The sequence below is a fragment of the Elephantulus edwardii genome, unplaced genomic scaffold, assembly GCF_000299155.1.
Source record: "Elephantulus edwardii isolate Elephantulus edwardi_28Jun2011 unplaced genomic scaffold, EleEdw1.0 scaffold00243, whole genome shotgun sequence".
Lineage (NCBI taxonomy): Eukaryota > Metazoa > Chordata > Mammalia > Macroscelidea > Macroscelididae > Elephantulus > Elephantulus edwardii.
The window spans coordinates 3,495,880-3,512,469 of NW_006399993.1; the positions used below are offsets into that span (position 1 = coordinate 3,495,880).

At 43.2% G+C, this 16,590-nt stretch overlaps 1 protein-coding gene across 1 annotated transcript in view; it reads right to left on the reverse strand.

Moving 5' to 3' along the window:
• Nucleotides 1-260: 260 nt before the first annotated feature.
• The window catches only part of LOC102865356 (chromosome unknown open reading frame, human C1orf228), a 50,403-nt gene continuing 34,073 nt past the window's right edge, over nucleotides 261-16,590 (reverse strand). The window contains exons 6-11 of the mRNA XM_006899024.1: nucleotides 1,732-1,854; nucleotides 1,231-1,303; nucleotides 967-1,096; nucleotides 793-870; nucleotides 448-529; nucleotides 261-367 (exon numbers count right to left, since the gene is read on the reverse strand). Of these exons, the coding sequence (XP_006899086.1) occupies nucleotides 261-367; nucleotides 448-529; nucleotides 793-870; nucleotides 967-1,096; nucleotides 1,231-1,303; nucleotides 1,732-1,854 (593 nt within the window). The remainder of the gene's footprint in view (nucleotides 368-447; nucleotides 530-792; nucleotides 871-966; nucleotides 1,097-1,230; nucleotides 1,304-1,731; nucleotides 1,855-16,590) is intronic.

The window sequence follows — 16,590 nt, forward strand, 5'->3', positions numbered from 1 at the left end:
CATTAGCATGATCAAATGTTCTGGGATTCCCATTCTTCTCAGAATTAGCCATAGCTTGTTGTGATCCACACAGTCAAAAGCCTTTGCATAGTCAATGAAGCACAGATATACATAGGAAGCAAAACTATTTATTGAACTCCTCCCAGACAGCAGCTCTCCCTCCCCCCTACTGTGGTGCTTAACTCAAGCAGAGGGGGCCAAATGGAGCTTCACCCAGTCTCCTTTCTATTGTTAGATGTTCTTGCTTTGGCTTCAGGGTCTCACGGGCTCTCTTTCTCCATTATGTCCATATTCTTTTTTGGAGGAAGATCTTCACTTTCAATAGGGGAAATGCTCAGGTCGCTGTAGATGCTAGAGATTCTCAAGGCTGGAGGGAGACAAGGGGAGTATGAGCCTGGGTGCTGGCTGAACTTCTATTCCAGTCCCCGAGGCTCCTAACTCACTCACCTTTGGTAACATTGACTTTGTTGGCTGCCAAGATGTCCGCCTGAATGCTGTCCATTTTCATATACAATTCCTCGGCATTGGTCTGAGCACAAGAGTAAGAGTCAGGGTGCCAGAGCAGGAGGGACTTGGAGCTAGGCTTGGGCTTTGGGTGGCTATAGACGGGGGCACGTGCTCAGGGTGACTGGATGGACAGAAAGGGATTGAAGGGGCTTAAGCCAGGCAGGCGCTCCACCAGGCTCATTTCAGGTGTGAGTGTGTCCAGGGCTCGGGGCAGTTTAGAGAAGGTACCTACCCTTTAGACTGAAGCAGAGGCTCTTTGTGGCGGGGGTGGGCACTCAGACTTACCAAGAAAAGCTTGTAAAGCTCCTCCCCCATGCTTTTGCACACGTGCTCTTCCACCACGGGGAACATCTGCACAAAGAACTGCAGCCAAGAGGGCAGGGGTGTGGTGTGACTGCCCCCAACCTCTCCAGGCATGATCCCCAGACACCCCACTACTGCCAGAGCCCGGGTGCTCACCTCCAACGTGAGACTGGCTAGCCGCTGGCTGTTGCTGTGGTCGGTGTTGCCCATGGCGGCCATCAGACTGTGCACCACACGCAAGTGCAGCAGCTCCTCAGCAACGCTTAGATTGCTTCGCGCCAGAACCCTGGGCCAGGGACTCGGGCTGCAGCGGCTCGCGGGGACTCTCCGCGCCCACCCTGTGAGTTGCGTCCCGCGCCCAGAAAACTCTCCCGGCCCCCGCAGGCAGCTGAATCTACCCACCACCGCCTACCCCCTTACCCGATGGTCTTGGCGGCCGCAGCCTGCTGCAAGAACACTGGCAGGTGGGTGGTGAGGTGGAGCACGGAGGAGTCTGGGGAGTGGGGAGCAAAGCAGGGCAGCGAGTTTCTGGGCCAATCTCTACCACTCCACCACCTCCTTTCAATACATTGCTGCTAGATAGCTGAGGGGAATTAGCAGAAACACCTTCTTCCTCCCTTGTCTGGCTGCCTCAGGAGCCCTTCATATATGTGGCAGCTCACTTGCTGGGCTCCCCCTTGGACGAGGAGGCGGCAAGTGTCTCCCTCTGCCTCCGGCCCCCATTTCTGGGTATCCACCAAGCTCGAGGGAGGATATTGGGCAGAGTTAGTAGAAACTGCTCAGGGTGCCCACTTTACGTGATGCCCAGGGCATATGCCATGCCATACCAGCCATACCTTAGGTGGCCTCTAGGTGGGAGGCACCTCTACGTCCTCCCAGCCTCCACCTCCAACGCTTCAGCAGACCCTCGCTTCCCCCTACCGTTGAAGATCTTGGGCTGCAATTTGGAAGTCTCCTTGACGGACGGTATCAGCAGCTCCACTAGGCCCTTGAGCAGCACACTGCGCACATCATAATTGACCAAGTCCTTGATCAGTTCTATGGCTGTGGAGGGGTGGAGGTGTCAGAGAGGCACTGGGCCCAACCAGCACTCTCTGCTGTATGACGCAGTCACCTCTTTCGCCCCTGCCCCCTTGGAGTCAAGGAGAAGCAGAAATAGAAGGGGTAGGATTGGTAAGGATGGCATTACCCAGTGGACTTTTCCCACACTGACCCCCCCCATGTAAAAAAATGCTACTCATTTGCTTACTAGAGTGTGTTGTGGATATATGAGCATTATCAACATCATCTAGTTGAATAATCATAATTATCTACCAGCACCCAGGAAATCAAGAGACGAATTGCATTGGGAAAGTTGGCTGTCATGGACCTCTCCAGAATACTAACGAGCAATGATGTCAGTCTGGAGACTAAGGTGCACCTGATCCAGGCCATAGTCTTCAAAATTGCCTGCTATGCATCAGAGAGCTGGACAATGACTAAGGATGATAGAGAACTGATGCCTTTGAGCTCTGATGCTGGAGAAGAATGTTGAATATACCATGGACTGCTAGGAGAACAAACAGGTTCTTCCTGGAGAAGGTGAAGACAGGCTGCTCTTTGGAGGCAAGGATTCTGAAGCTTCATCTGACATATTTTGGACATGTTATAAGGAGGGACTGGTCCTTGGAGAGGGACCTCATACTTGGGAGGGTGGAGAGACAGTGCAGGAGAGGAAGACCCTCGACGAGATGAATTGATTAAGTGATTGGGGCAATGTAGGTGTGTCAGAGCCAACAAGATTGGCACAAGATAGAGCAGGGCTTACAGCTCTTCTACATAAGGACATTATTAGTCGCAAGTGACTCGACGACAACAACAACAACAACTCTATCAGGAGATTTTACTCTGAACATGTTTGAGATAATTCTCTAGAACAGAAAAAAAAAAAGCGCTTGCTGATATTTGAAAAAGCACCAAAATTGATAGGGGGTCAGCCAGTACATGGGAAGATGGGTCAATATTAACACAGTACTCTGGTTTGACTTCTAGTTCAGTAAATTTGAGGCCTAATATCATGGCTTTTTGACCACTTGCTATATTATCTGAGAGCTGGACAGTGACTAAAGTTAAGAAGAAGAATTGGTGTCTTTAGCTTTTGGTGTTGGAGAAGAGTACAGAAAACCATATCGAAAGGACTGCCAAGAAAACATACATGTCTTGCAAGCCAGAGCTCTCTTTGGAGGCCAGGATGTGAGGTTTATATCATGCTTGGAAGAGTGGTGCTTGTTGTTTGTGTACCACTGAGTTGTAGGGGAGGGGACTGCCCATCTTGTTTGCCGGTGTGTTGGCAGTACAAACTGCTTACCAATGCTATCCATCTCCCAACTACTGACACCAAGAGCATTGCTTGTGGATCCAAATAAGATGAAATTGTTGACACTGGATCTCTTCTCCATCAACCATGATGTTCCCTGTTATTGTACTGGTGAGGACCTTTGTTTTTTTGCTGTTGAGACGTAATCCACATTGAAGGTTCTAGTCCTTGATCCTCTGCAGCAAGTGCATCAGGTCTTCCTCACTTTCAATTAGCAAGGTTGTGTCATCCGTGTAAAGCAGAATATTGATAAGTCTTCCTCCAATACTGGCACCACATTCTTCTTCATAAAGCCCAGCTTCCCTCATGTTTGTTTAGCAAACAGACTGAATAATCAGTAAATAGTATTAAGTATCATCAAGTCAACTCGAGGACTCATAGTGACTCCATGTAGAAGAGACTAAAACCCTGGCTAATCCTGTACCATCTAATCTCCACTGTGCTCAAGTTTATTGCTGCAGTCACTGTGTGACCCCATCTTGCTGATGGTTCTTCCACCTTTCCAAGCTTGATGTCTCCTTCGACTTGTTTCTTGGCTCGTGGGCAGGTTCTGCATAAGCACAATTATGTGCTTTGGAATTTCTATTTTTCTCAATATTATCTGGAAGCTCTGGTGGCTTAGGGGGTAAGAAGCTGCGCTACCTGCCCAAAGGCATATGGTTTGAATCCCCAAGCTGCTTAACGTGACAAAGATAGGCAGTCTCCTCTTCTATCCAAGTTATAGCCTCTGAAAGCCTACTTGAGGGGCAGCTATGAGTTGGTTCCAACTCAATGGCACATAACAACAGCAATGTTATCCGTAATTTATTAGGATAGCCACAAGGCCAAGTACCTTGCATAGTTAATGAAACCCATGTAAACATCTTCCTGCTGGTCTCTGCTTTCAGTCAAGATCCAGTAATGATATCTTTAATTCTAGCTTGAATTTTTAGCAGTTTTCTATCAATGTACTACTTCAGCCATTTTTCAGTACTCTTCAAGATTTTAGCTGTGTGTAATATTAATGCTGGACCAAGAATTTCTATTGGCTCACCTTTTTGTAAAAAAAAATGGGCACAAATATGAATCTCAGTAAGTGTGGTCATATAGCTGTCTTCTAAATTTCTTAGCATAGATGATTCAGCTTGTTCAGGGATGTATCTGTTTGCTAAAATACCTCCATTTATATTCCATCAATTTTTGGAACCTTATTTTTTAGCTAATGCCTTAAATGAAGCTTTGACTTCTTTCTTTGGTATCACTGGTTCTTGATCATATGCTACTTCTGTGTTCACTAATCCATTTTATATTCCTTCCATCTTCTTTTTGATACTTCCTTTCTTTTTTAAACAAAAGTTTACAGAAAGGTTGGGTTTTCATACATTCATTGTTGCATATTTTCCTCCCTTCCTTTTCCTCTCCCTTTCCCCTGTCACTTTCTTTCTTCCAAAATTTATTCACTGTTGCACAATCTCTTCCCTCCCCCCACTCCCTTAGTCCACTTTCCAATGCACCTTTTATTCTGGACTGTTGTCATACATGCCTAATCATATGTTCCTTTTAGTTAGTTCTTCATCTGTTCCAATGCAGTCATATATTTCTATGTGACTACTTGTCTGTAAGGTTGCTGTACTGTGGTGGTGTGTATGTTGCTGAGGTGCTGGAAACCATTCACTGGTATTTCCAGGGGGATCACTCTTGGTAGACATGAGCGATTTCAGTGGAGGTTAACATAAGGTTACAGTGGAGCTTCCAGACTAAGACAGATTAAGAACCAGGACTGATCATCTATTTTGGAAACAATGGGCCCTCAAAGAAACACTATGAATAGCAACCAACAGAACATTGTCAACATAGTGCTGGAAGATGAGCCCCTCTGGTCGTAAGCCATTCAAAATATGACCAGGGAAGAGCTCTCACCTCCTCAAAGTAGAATTTACCTTGATGACATCAATGGGGTAAAGTTTTCACCCAGGAAGGGCTGTCATTTGCTGATGTGGCAAGGCTCAAAATGAAGAGAAACAGGTATATACATCCACTAATAACTGAAAAGTGGAAATATTTGAAGTGTAAATTTAGGAAAATTGGAAGTTGTAAAGAAATGAAATTGAACACATGAAAGATCTAAATCCTATAGATTAGTGATCTGACATTGACTAGGATTGCCTATTATGAGTCAGACAACCACATAGTCTACTATGCTGGGAATGACAAACTGAAGAAGAATGGGGTTTTATTCATTGTCAGAAAGAACATTTCAAGATCTATCCTGAAGTACAATGCTCTCAGTGATAGGATGTATCTGTATGCATACAAGGAAGACCAGCTCATATGATTATTATTCAAATATATGCACCAATCACTAAAGCAAAGATGAAGAAATTGATGATTTTTACCAACTTTTGCAGTTGAGGTTGTCCAAACAAGCAATAAATAATTATTAATAAATAAACAATAATAATTAGTGACTTGAGTACAAAAGTTGGAAACAAAGACGGAGGGTTGATAGTTGGAAAATATGGCTTTCAATAGATTAGGCTGGAGATTTTATGACAGAATTTTATACAATTAATGCTTTATTCAGTGCAAATAATCCTTTTAAAATGACAGAAATGCTGACTATAAATTTAGACCTCACTGCATGCAATACACAGGGATCAAACTGATTTCCTCTATAGAAAAAGACAGTGGGAAAGATCAATATCAGCAGTCAGAACAAGCCAAGGACCGACCATGGAACAGACCATCAATTGTTCAGATGTAAGTTCAAATAGAAGCTAAAGATAGAACAAGTTCACAATAGTCAAAATACAACCTTAAGTTTATCCCACCTAATTTAAAAACCATCTGAAGAATAGATATCGCAAACAAGAATCACAGGGAGGAAGTGGGAAGAGTGCCATTATATAGTGTAGGGATTGTCACTAATGTCATGAAACAAGAAGTTCATGAATGCTTGAATGAAAAACCAATTTGCTTTATAAACCCTCACTCAAATCATAATGAAAAGTTTAAAAAACTAGGAAAACAAAAAAGAAAAAGAAATAGATTTGATGCAACTGAAGACCAGGAGGATGGTGGGGTGACATCAATAACAATATACATAAAGTAAAAAGTCATAAAAAATCACTAAAAATACAGAAAAGAAAAAGGCCAAAAAGAAAAGAGCAAGGCTATGGAACTTGCTCTTGCATGTAGAGAAGCTAAAGCATAGGAAGAAATGATGAAATAAGAGTTGACTGGAAGATTTCAAAGGGTAGTTTGAGAAGAGAACTAACTTATTGCTGTCGAGTCAAAACTAACTCATAACTGACCCTCCAGCAGGTTTTCAGAGACTGTAAACTGCACAAGAGGAGCTTGCCCATCTTTCTCCTGCTTGGCAGCTGGTGAATTTGAACCGCCCACCTTTTGGGTTAGTAGCACAACCCCCTATGCATTAGGCCACCATTGCTCCCTTGAGAAGATACAGCAAAATATAACAAAATGTGCAAAGACCTAGAGTTAGAAAGCCAAGAAAGTAAAACATGCTTGGCATTTCCTAAGCTGAGATAACTGAAGAACAAATTCAAGCCTTGAGTTGGAATACTGAAGGGTTCTGGGGGGAGTAGGGGGATAGGCAAATGTTTACCAAGGCTAAGTATCTGGTTTATCAAATGTAGATATTTGTTTTAAAAATTTTATGATGGTGGAAGTGGAACCAGGAGAATGCTGGAGGTGCAGTGGTTAAGAGCTTTGCTGCTAACTATAAGGTCAGTGGTTTGAGCTCACCAGCTGCTGTGCAAAGATTTCGCAGTCTGCTCCCATGCAAATTTACAGCATTGGAAACCCTATGGAGCAGTTCTACTCTGTCTTTTAGGATCGCTATGAGTTAGAATTGACTTTACAGCAATGGGTTAAATAGGACATTCAGTCAGTAGGATCCTTGTTATTTTCCCTCTCCAAAGAAGAGAGGATAATGGGTTTGCCTGACATCAGGCCTAGATTTCCAGCCTCAGGATACAGTAGTGTTTTAGGTGGAATATATACTAGCTTATCTTAGCAATGGTTTAGAACTGGACTCCCTTATTCTCTGCCACCAGCTACAATTAAGATCTTAGATAGGTTGGGATTCTTGCATAAAACCTATACTTAGAACAAGAAGCTGTTGTCCAAACAAAGGAAGGGATGCATAGCAAGCAGTTGAGAAGACTATGGCCTGGATCGGGTGCACCTTAGTCTCTAGACCGACATCATTGCTTTTTAGAACTCCAGAGAGATCTTTCATAGCAGATTTTCCCAATGCAACTCTCGTCTTTTGATTTCTTTACTGCTGGTGCCAAGGGTGTTGACTGTGGATCTGAGCAAGATGAAATTGCTAACAACTTCAATCTTTTCTGATCTGAGAGATGTACAATGAATAAGGATGACAGAAGAACTGATGCTTTTGAATTGTGATGTTGAAGAAGAGTACTGAATGGACTGCCTAAAGAACAGACAAGTATATCTTGGAAAAATTGCAGATGGAGGTATCCTTGGATGCAAGATGGAAAAGCTTCATCTCTCATGCTTTGGACATATTGCTAGGAGAGGACATATTGCTTGGAAGGGTTATCATGCTTGGAAATGTGGAGGGTCGGCAAAAGAGAGGAAGACCCCCAATGAGATAGATTAACATGATGACTGCAGCAAAGGGCTCAAGTGTGTCAGAGACTGTGAGGATGGCACAGGATAGGACAGGATTCAGATCTGTTGTTCTCAGGGTTGTTATGAGTTGTCTTAGACTTGACAGTGCCTAACAACAACAACAACATCATGATACTGCCTATTGGCCCAGAGGTAGAGATCTTTGTTTTCTTTTAAAGATTGAAAATGTTTTAATTTTTTCCACTGTTGCACATTTTCTACCCCCTCCTCCAGCCCTTGCCACAATGAACCCCCTTTTCCTTTATGCCTCTAAAAACCTGCTTGAAATTGAAATGCAATTCATATTGAAGGCTGCATCCTTGATTTCCTGCAGCAAATACTTCAAGCCTTCAGTTTTGGTGAGCAAAGATGTGCCATCTTTGCATAATGCAGGTTGTTGATGACTCTTCCTCCAATCTTGATGCCATATTCTTCTTCATAAATCCCATCCTCCTGAATGATCTGTTCAGCCTATAAATTGAAAAGGTATAGAGAAAGGATACAACCCTGTTGCACTCCTTTCTTGATTTTGAACCCATGCAGAGTTAAGCACAATCAAGTGTTTTGGGATGCTTGATGTGATCCACACTGTCAAATACCTTTAATAGTTGATAAAACACAAATAGACAAATAGACTCTCTACTTTCAGCCAAGATCCAATTAACATCAACAGTGATAGTCCTAGTACCCAGGCCTCTTCTAAATCTAATTTGTATTTCTGGAAGTTCTCTATCGACTTACTGTTCCAGTTGTTTCTGGATAATCTTCAAGATTTTGCTTGCATGTGATACTAGTGATATTGTTCAATAATTTCTACATTTTGTTGGATCATCTCTTTTGAGAATGGGAATAAATATGTATCTCCCCCAGTCAGGTAGCTGTCTTCTTGTTTTCTTGGCACAACCTGGTGAACCAAAATATGTCTTTGAGTCTATCCCACCTGAATTAAAAAAACACCTCAAAAACAGATTTGAGGCATTGAACACTAATTAACAAAGATGAGATAAGCTATGGGATGATATCAAGAATACCAGTCATGAAGAAAGTAAAGGCCATTACAGAGACAGAAGAGGAAGAAAAGACCAAGATAGATGTCAGAGGAGACTCTGAATTTTGCACTAGAACATCATGATAGGTGGAGAAAAGACTGAAATTGTCAACTATTTCAACTTGTTGGATCTATAATGAATTCCCTTGGTACCAACAGCCAGGAGATCAGGAGACACATTGCATTGGGAAATCCACTGTCAGGGATCTTTCCAAGTTCTGAAGAGCAACAACGTCAGTTTAAAGACTAAGAGGCATCTGATTTAAGCCACAGTCTTTTCAACATCTGCTATGCATCTGAGAGCTGGCCAATGAATAAAGACGACAGGAGAAGAATCAATGTAGTTAAGTTGTATTGTTGGTGAATCCTTAGTAGCTGAAGCTAAAACAAGTTCACAAGGATGTGTTTATTGTACTTATGTTCCTACTATACTGCTCTCCAGTGCTACTCATATTTAATTCTTTCTTCTGAATTTTTTCAGTAATTCCCAGGAGTGAGGTTGGTCAAAATTGTTTTGTCCACCAATAGCAGAAACAGAAGTTTTCTTAACCTGGCTTTTACTCATTGTTTATTCATTCTTCCGGACTCAGCACAGAACTTACTTTTCCAGGAAGCATTTTTTGGCTCACCCTTTCTTGTCCCCACTCTCTTCTCAGGAGTTGGAATCGACTCATAGCTGACCCTCTAGCAGGTTTTCAGAGACAGAAAATGCAGATGACACAATCTTGCTTTTTTTTTACATTTTTTAAAATTTTATTATTTGTGCGTGTGCGTGTACCGTCAAATCAGATCTGACTGGTACAGGAGGGGATTGCCCCTCCTTTCCCGGCAGGGCATCTGGTGGATTCGAACCGTGCTCCCCTGGGATTGCAGTGCAGCTTCTTGCCACTAGGCCACCAGAGCTCCCCTCAATCTTGCTTTTTGAAAGTGAGTAGGATGACTTGAAACACTGAGGCAGAAAATAAGACTGCAGCCTTCAATATGGATTCCATCTCAATATCAAGAAAACAAAAATCCTTATCACTGGACCAATTGGAAACATCATGATTGATGGAGAAAAGACTGAAACTGTCAATGGCTTCCTCTTACTTGGATCCACAATCAACACACTTGGTACCAGCAGTCAGGAGATCAGGAGACATGTCACTCTGGAAAAGTCTGCAGTCAGGGACCTCCCCAAATTATTGAGGAACAATGAGGTGAGTTTGAAGACTAAGGTGCACCTGATTTAGGCCATGGTCTTTTCAATCACTTGCTACGCATCTGAGAACTGGTCGGTGAATTAGGATGACAGAAGAAGAATTGATGCCTTTGAGTTGTGGTATTGGAGAAGAGTACGAAATATTCCATGGACTGCCAAAAGAAGAAACAGATGTCTTGGAGAAGGTGCAGTCAGAGTACTCTTTGGAGACAAAGATGATAAAGTTTCATCTCACATACGTTGGGCACATTTCTAGGAGAGGCTATTCCTTGGAGAGGGACAACACACTTGGGAAGGTGGAGGGTCAGCAAAAGAGAAAAGAAGACCCCCAGCAAGATAGACTGAGATAGTGACTACAGCACTGGGCTCAAATGTGTCAGAGATGGTGAGAATGACACAGGATAGGACAGCATTCAGATCTGTTGTCATAGGGTTGCTCTGAGTCATACTTAACTGACAGCACTAACAACAACAAAAACAAATTACATAGGAGGAGATAGATCATCCTTCTCCCACTCCTCATTACAGGATTGCAGGGCCTGATTTTCTGATCTCATTGTGACTGACTGTCTTGGAAATCTGGTGGAGGGTCACCCTGATAGCAGTGGAAGTGGGAAGTGCTATGGAAAGATGAATGGATTATGGTCCTTCCTCCACAGTGAGATACGGACCTGCCATAAGGGGCATCTGACCAAAAAGCGAGTGAAAGAGATGGCATGAATCTATAGAGCACAGAGAGAGAGAGTCCACAGGACACTATTTTCAGCTCATGGAAACTTTGCTTAATTCCAAACATAGGCTGCCCATCAGGGAACATGTGTTAGTGATTTACAGCCCTGTCAGAAAACTTATTATCTTATTAGCAATTACTGACAGGGCAGTGGCCTCAGGAAAGGCAGTGGCTGTGGTGCCAGTTAGCAGCCCGATTATGTGTCTTGCAGCATGCTTTACACGTAACCCTTCTGCTTTAGAGCTGAATATTATTAGCTATAAACACCGCTGGATGGGAGAGGAGTGTCTGATGTTTCCAGGCCTCAGGCACCCTTCCTGCTGGAAGTCATGGCTGCTGTGATGATCTAAGGGAAGACAGAAAGGCTATGGACAAGGAGAGATCTGGCCCACCTCACACTGAGCTTGCCCCACACACTTCCACCTGGATAGAGCTGCAGCCTTTGGCTGAGCCGTGGCCTAAGCTAGCTGGGGCCTTTCTCATTTGTTCTGCCATTGTTGACTGTGAAATTCTCTCTCCTCTCTTGCAGTTTGGTTTTGGATCTCAGTGGCTGGCTCTTCCTCCTATCCTAACTATTTTTGGCCTTGTCCACAGCACATCTCTCATTAGTAACTGAGCTGTTCCCAGGTACAAGCTGGCAGCCCCCAGTGCCAGGACACCCTGGGAAAATGCTTGCCTGTGCCCGGAGCAGCTTTTCCTGGCAGCAGAAAATGACTTGGTGGATATTTAATAGAAATGAATGTATGAAGATGTTTTTATGACATTTCTCCCATAACCAGCAGCATTCTCTGTACATATAGGACCATCAGGTACTCTAGGAGATATATAGTTGGTTCTGCCTTTACACTAAATAACACTCCAGCCATCACTAATTATGTACATGGAAATCTTTTAAAGAATGAAGATTTACTCATTGTATCATTTTAAATATAGTTTTAAAATTGATAGCAGTCGTTGTTTACATTAAAAGTTAAAGTGGTACTTTCTGTCCAAAGGTTTCCACAAAGCATAGCCACATCACAAGTCTTTATAAACTCTGCCATATAGTAGAGGGGAGGAAAGGACCACAGGAGAAGATGGCCGTCAGCAGCTTTGTCTGAAGCCTGTCATGTTAATACACAACTGCATGCAGTCACTAATTTACTCATTCTTTCTTTAATTTACCCAACAAATACTTATTAAGCATCTTTTCTGTGCAAGATACCTGTGTCTGGGATGGAAGATACAGTTCCTGCCCTTAGGGACAGCACTGGTTGTCTAATGGAGGCAACTAGTAAGCAAACTAGCATTTAGGATACAGCATCATAAATCATAAGGTAAAACATGGGAGCACAGAACAAGCGAGGCTGGTGTGAGACCAAGTGAGGAGGTCAGGGAGAGAGAATCAGGACAAGGCTTCCTGGAGAAGGTGACATCTTAATTGACAACAGTGATGGGGAAAGAGGAAGGGCTTGACACATGTGCCAAGTATCAGGCCACACTTGTCACCAGAAACAGAGAGGTCTGGCTGGGATGGTGGGTTTTGGGTATGAGAGTGAAAACCAAGACTGCAGAGACAGCCCAGCTCTAAATTCTAGTGGACATGGCGCATTTAGAGGAAACCAAGATTCAGAGAGGTTGAGTAACTTACCCAAGGTTAAAAAGCTAATAAGCAGAGGAACAATGTTAATTCCAAAGCCCAAATTCCTCACTGCTAAGCTCTACTGTCTTGACTCTGATGATGGACTTAAAGAAATAGACTATGTGCAGACACAATACATGCAAGATTGCAACCAGGTTAAAAAGAGGTCAGAGCAGAATCAAGGTGAGAAAATATAAAGACCTGGATTATTGCAGTGCTGCTTGAAGGGAGAAGAAGCCACAGATTTGAATAATACTGAGGAGTCAGAATGGACTAATCTTGTTAGAAGCTGTGAAGGTCAGTGGGAAGAAATGATGATGACGACTCATGGTTTTAGCTTGGGTGATGGTTAGTGCTTTTCAATGAGAAGGCAACTCAATAGAAGGAAAGGGCTGGGGCTCATATAGCAGGGGTCCAGTTATGAACATAGTGCGTATAAGGCACAGGAAGACATCCAAGAGGAAGTGTTCAGAAGGCAAATGGGAACATAGGTCTAGCGTTCAGCCCAAGCTTTAGAAAGGTCACAGAACCTTTCTCCTTAATTCACAAAACAGCGATAATAATCGTGTTCTGGTGGCATAGTGCATAATATGCTGAGTTGCTAATGGAAAGGTGGTCCAAATCCACCCTCCATTCTATAGGAGAAAATGCGGAAATAGTCACCCCATTAATATTTACAGCCTCCAGATCCCGATGGAAGTTGGCTATGAATCAAACTCAAATAAATAGAAGTGGGTTTTAGTTAATTGGTTGGCTTTATTGGCTTGTTGTAAATCTAAATAAAGAACTAGAGCAGTAGCTAGCATATGCTGTTGTGTACCATCAAGTCGGAACTGACCCACAGGTGACCCTCCAGTGGGTTTTCAGAGGCAGTTCATCACCTGGGAGCAGAATGTCCATCCTTCTCTCACGGAGCAGCTAGTGGATTTGAACCAGATGCCTTTGGGATTACAGCACAGCTTCTTACTACTAGGCCCTATATAGTATATACTGTATAGTAGATGCTTATAAATGTTGCAGTCCCTGGGTGGTGCTGATGGCAAGGTTGGAAGTTTGAGAACATTCAGAGACTCCTGAGTCTAATGACTCAGTCTGATGATCTACTGGGGAAAAAAAGCCCCTGAAAACCTTCTGAGGCATACCTCTATTCTGACACACATGAGGCCACTCATCATCAATTGGAAATGACTTGATGGAAATTGGTTTATAAATGTTAGTTATTATAGTTTCTATAATTAAAAGTATATATGCAAAACCAAGAGCCAATATCATCCCCGATGGAGAAAGACAAAAAGCATTTTCCTTGTGAACAGGGACCAGACAAAAGTGCCCACTGTCACCACTTCTATTCAATATTGTGTTGGAAGCACTTGCTAGGGCAATACAACAAGAGAAGGAAATAAAAGGCATCCAGATTGGCGAAGAGATGGTGAAACTGTCACTATATGCAGATGATATGAAAACCCCAAGGACTCAACAAAAAAATCTGTTAAAGCTAGTAGACCAATTTAGTAGAGTGACAGGATATAAGATCAATGTACAAAAGTCAGTGGGATTCCTCTACAGTAACAAAACACAGAGAAAGAAACTAAGAAAGCAATACCATTTACAATATCCAACCACAAATTGAGATACTTGGGAATAAACCTAAGTAGAGACAGAAAAGACCTTTACAAATACAACTACAAAACTCTTCTCAAGAAACAATAAAAGACCTATGTTGTTGTTATGTGCCGTTGAGTCGCCTGCGACTTATAGCGACCCCATGTATAACAGCCCTAAACCTTGCTCTGTCCTGTGCTCACTGTCTCCAACACACCCACCCCGGTTACCCCAGTCACTGAATCAATCTACCTCATAGCGGGTCTTCCCCTCCTGCACTGTCCCTCCACCCTTCCAAGCATGATGTCCCTCTTTGAGGACCAGTCCCTTCTTGCAACATATCCAAAGTATGTCAGATGAAGCCTCAGAATCCTTGCCTCCAATGAGCAGCCCAGTTTAACCCTTTCCAGAATGAACCTGTTTGTTTTCTTAGCAGTCCATGGTACATTCAATACTCTTCTCCAGTGCCACAGCTCAAAGGCATCAATTCCCCTTCTATCCTCCCTAGTCATTGTTCTTCTCTCTGACGCATAACAAGTGATTGCAAAGACCACGGCCTGGATCAGACGCACCTTAGTCTCTAGAGTGACACTACTGCTCTTCAGCACTTTGGAGCAGTCCCTAACAGCAGACTTTCCCATTGTAATACGTCTTTTAATTTCCTGGATGCTGGTGCCAAAAGTGTTGACTTTGGAGCCAAGCAAACTAAAGCTGTGAACAATCTCAATCTCTTCACCATCCATCCTGATGGAAAAATTTTCCCTGTTCATGGACAGGAAGACTCAATATCGTGAAAATGACAATCCTATCAAAAGCAATCTACATGTTTAATGCAATCCCAATAGAGATAGCAAATTATTTTTCAAAGAGATAGAAAAGGCATTTGGCATGTTTATTTGAAGAGGAAGGAGATCTCAAATAAGCAAAACACTTCTGAAAAACAAGAATGAAGCAGGAGGCGTAGTAGTTCCCGATTTCAAAACCTACACAGCTCTAATAACCAAAACAGCATGGTACAGGTACAATGATAGGCACATAAACCAATGGGACAGAATCAAGAATCTAGAAATTAAGGTCATCTGGAAACCTATCAAATGGGGAAACGACAACCTCTTCAACAAATGGTGGTGGCAAAATCTGCAGAAAGCTGAAGCAGGATCCACACCCCTCACCACACACAAAAATCAACTCAAGGTGGATCAGAGACCTAAGGGAAAAGCCCCAAACCATAAAGATAATCAGAGACACCACAACAAGATAAAGGTGGGAGCCAGGCTTGTGGCGGTCTTCTCTCCTATTCGGAAGCCGCCGCAGCTTTGCTTCCAGACGCTCTCAAGATCGCGACGTCGCTAAGTTAAAACACCTACAACAGGCAGAACTGGGAGGATGCGGACTTCCCCATTCTGTGTCAGATGTGTCTTGGAGAAAATCCATATATCCGAATGACCGAAGAAAAGTATGGCAAGGCATGTAAAATTTGTGTCAGGCCATTCACAGTGTTCCGATGGTGCCCCGTTGTCCGAATGCGTTTCAAGAAGACTGAAGCGTGCCACAGACTCTGGGATCAAACTGGAGCCAGTTCCAGGATTGCCAGGAGCTCTTCCTCCTCCTCTTGCAGCTGAAGCAGAAGCCTCTCCCAATTACTTCAACCTGCCCCCAAGTGGACTTCCAGCCGTGGTCAATATCGCCCTTCCTCCACCCCCAGGCATTGCCCCACCTCCACCCCAGGTTTTGGGCCACATATGTTTCATCCAATGGGACCACCGCCTCCTTTCATGAGGGCTCCAGGACCAATCCACTACCCTTCTCAGGACCCTCATGCTGGGCGCTCATGCTGGGAAGCACAGCAGTCCCTAGCACATCATCGCCACTTGTGAGCTCTGAAGAAATGGCACGTGAAACATCCCAGTAAATGAATCTTGGAATAAATAATTTTTCCTTCCTTCGTAGTTTTTATGGTAGCTGATAGCTGAATGTGTTCATATGTGGGTACTTAGAACTACAGCCATGCTTTCCTACATATGTTTGAAAGACTGATGGACTTCAACTAAGCTGCCATTAACACATCTGATTACTGCTATAGCATTACTAATAAAGCCTAATGACTGTTCTCCCTACCTGTGTAGGGAACAAGCAGTCGGTAAATTGGAATGTCCAACAGTTACCATCCTAACTATATGTTCATTTTATATATATTTTTGCCTGGGGAGTGGCATGGGGACTTGACCTGTGATTAAAAAATTTTTGACCATGTTTATGTCCATTTGATATTTTCTTTTTTATCACCTTAAGAAAAAGATTAATAATAGTACCAATCATTGTAGTGATACGAGTGTGATTTAACTCTAGTGAAGTCACACACTTGAAAAATAAATAGGAACCAGCACCCAGCACAGCCCAGATCTTTTCTTTTCCTCATTTCTTATTAAAAGAATCTTGGCTGATAGTTTTAATCCTATCATGTTGTTGTTGTGTTGTTATGTGCCGTCGAGTCGTTTGTGACTCATAGCGACCCTATGTACAACAGCCCTAAACCGTGCTCTATCCTGTGCCGATCTCATTGCCTCTGACACACCCATCC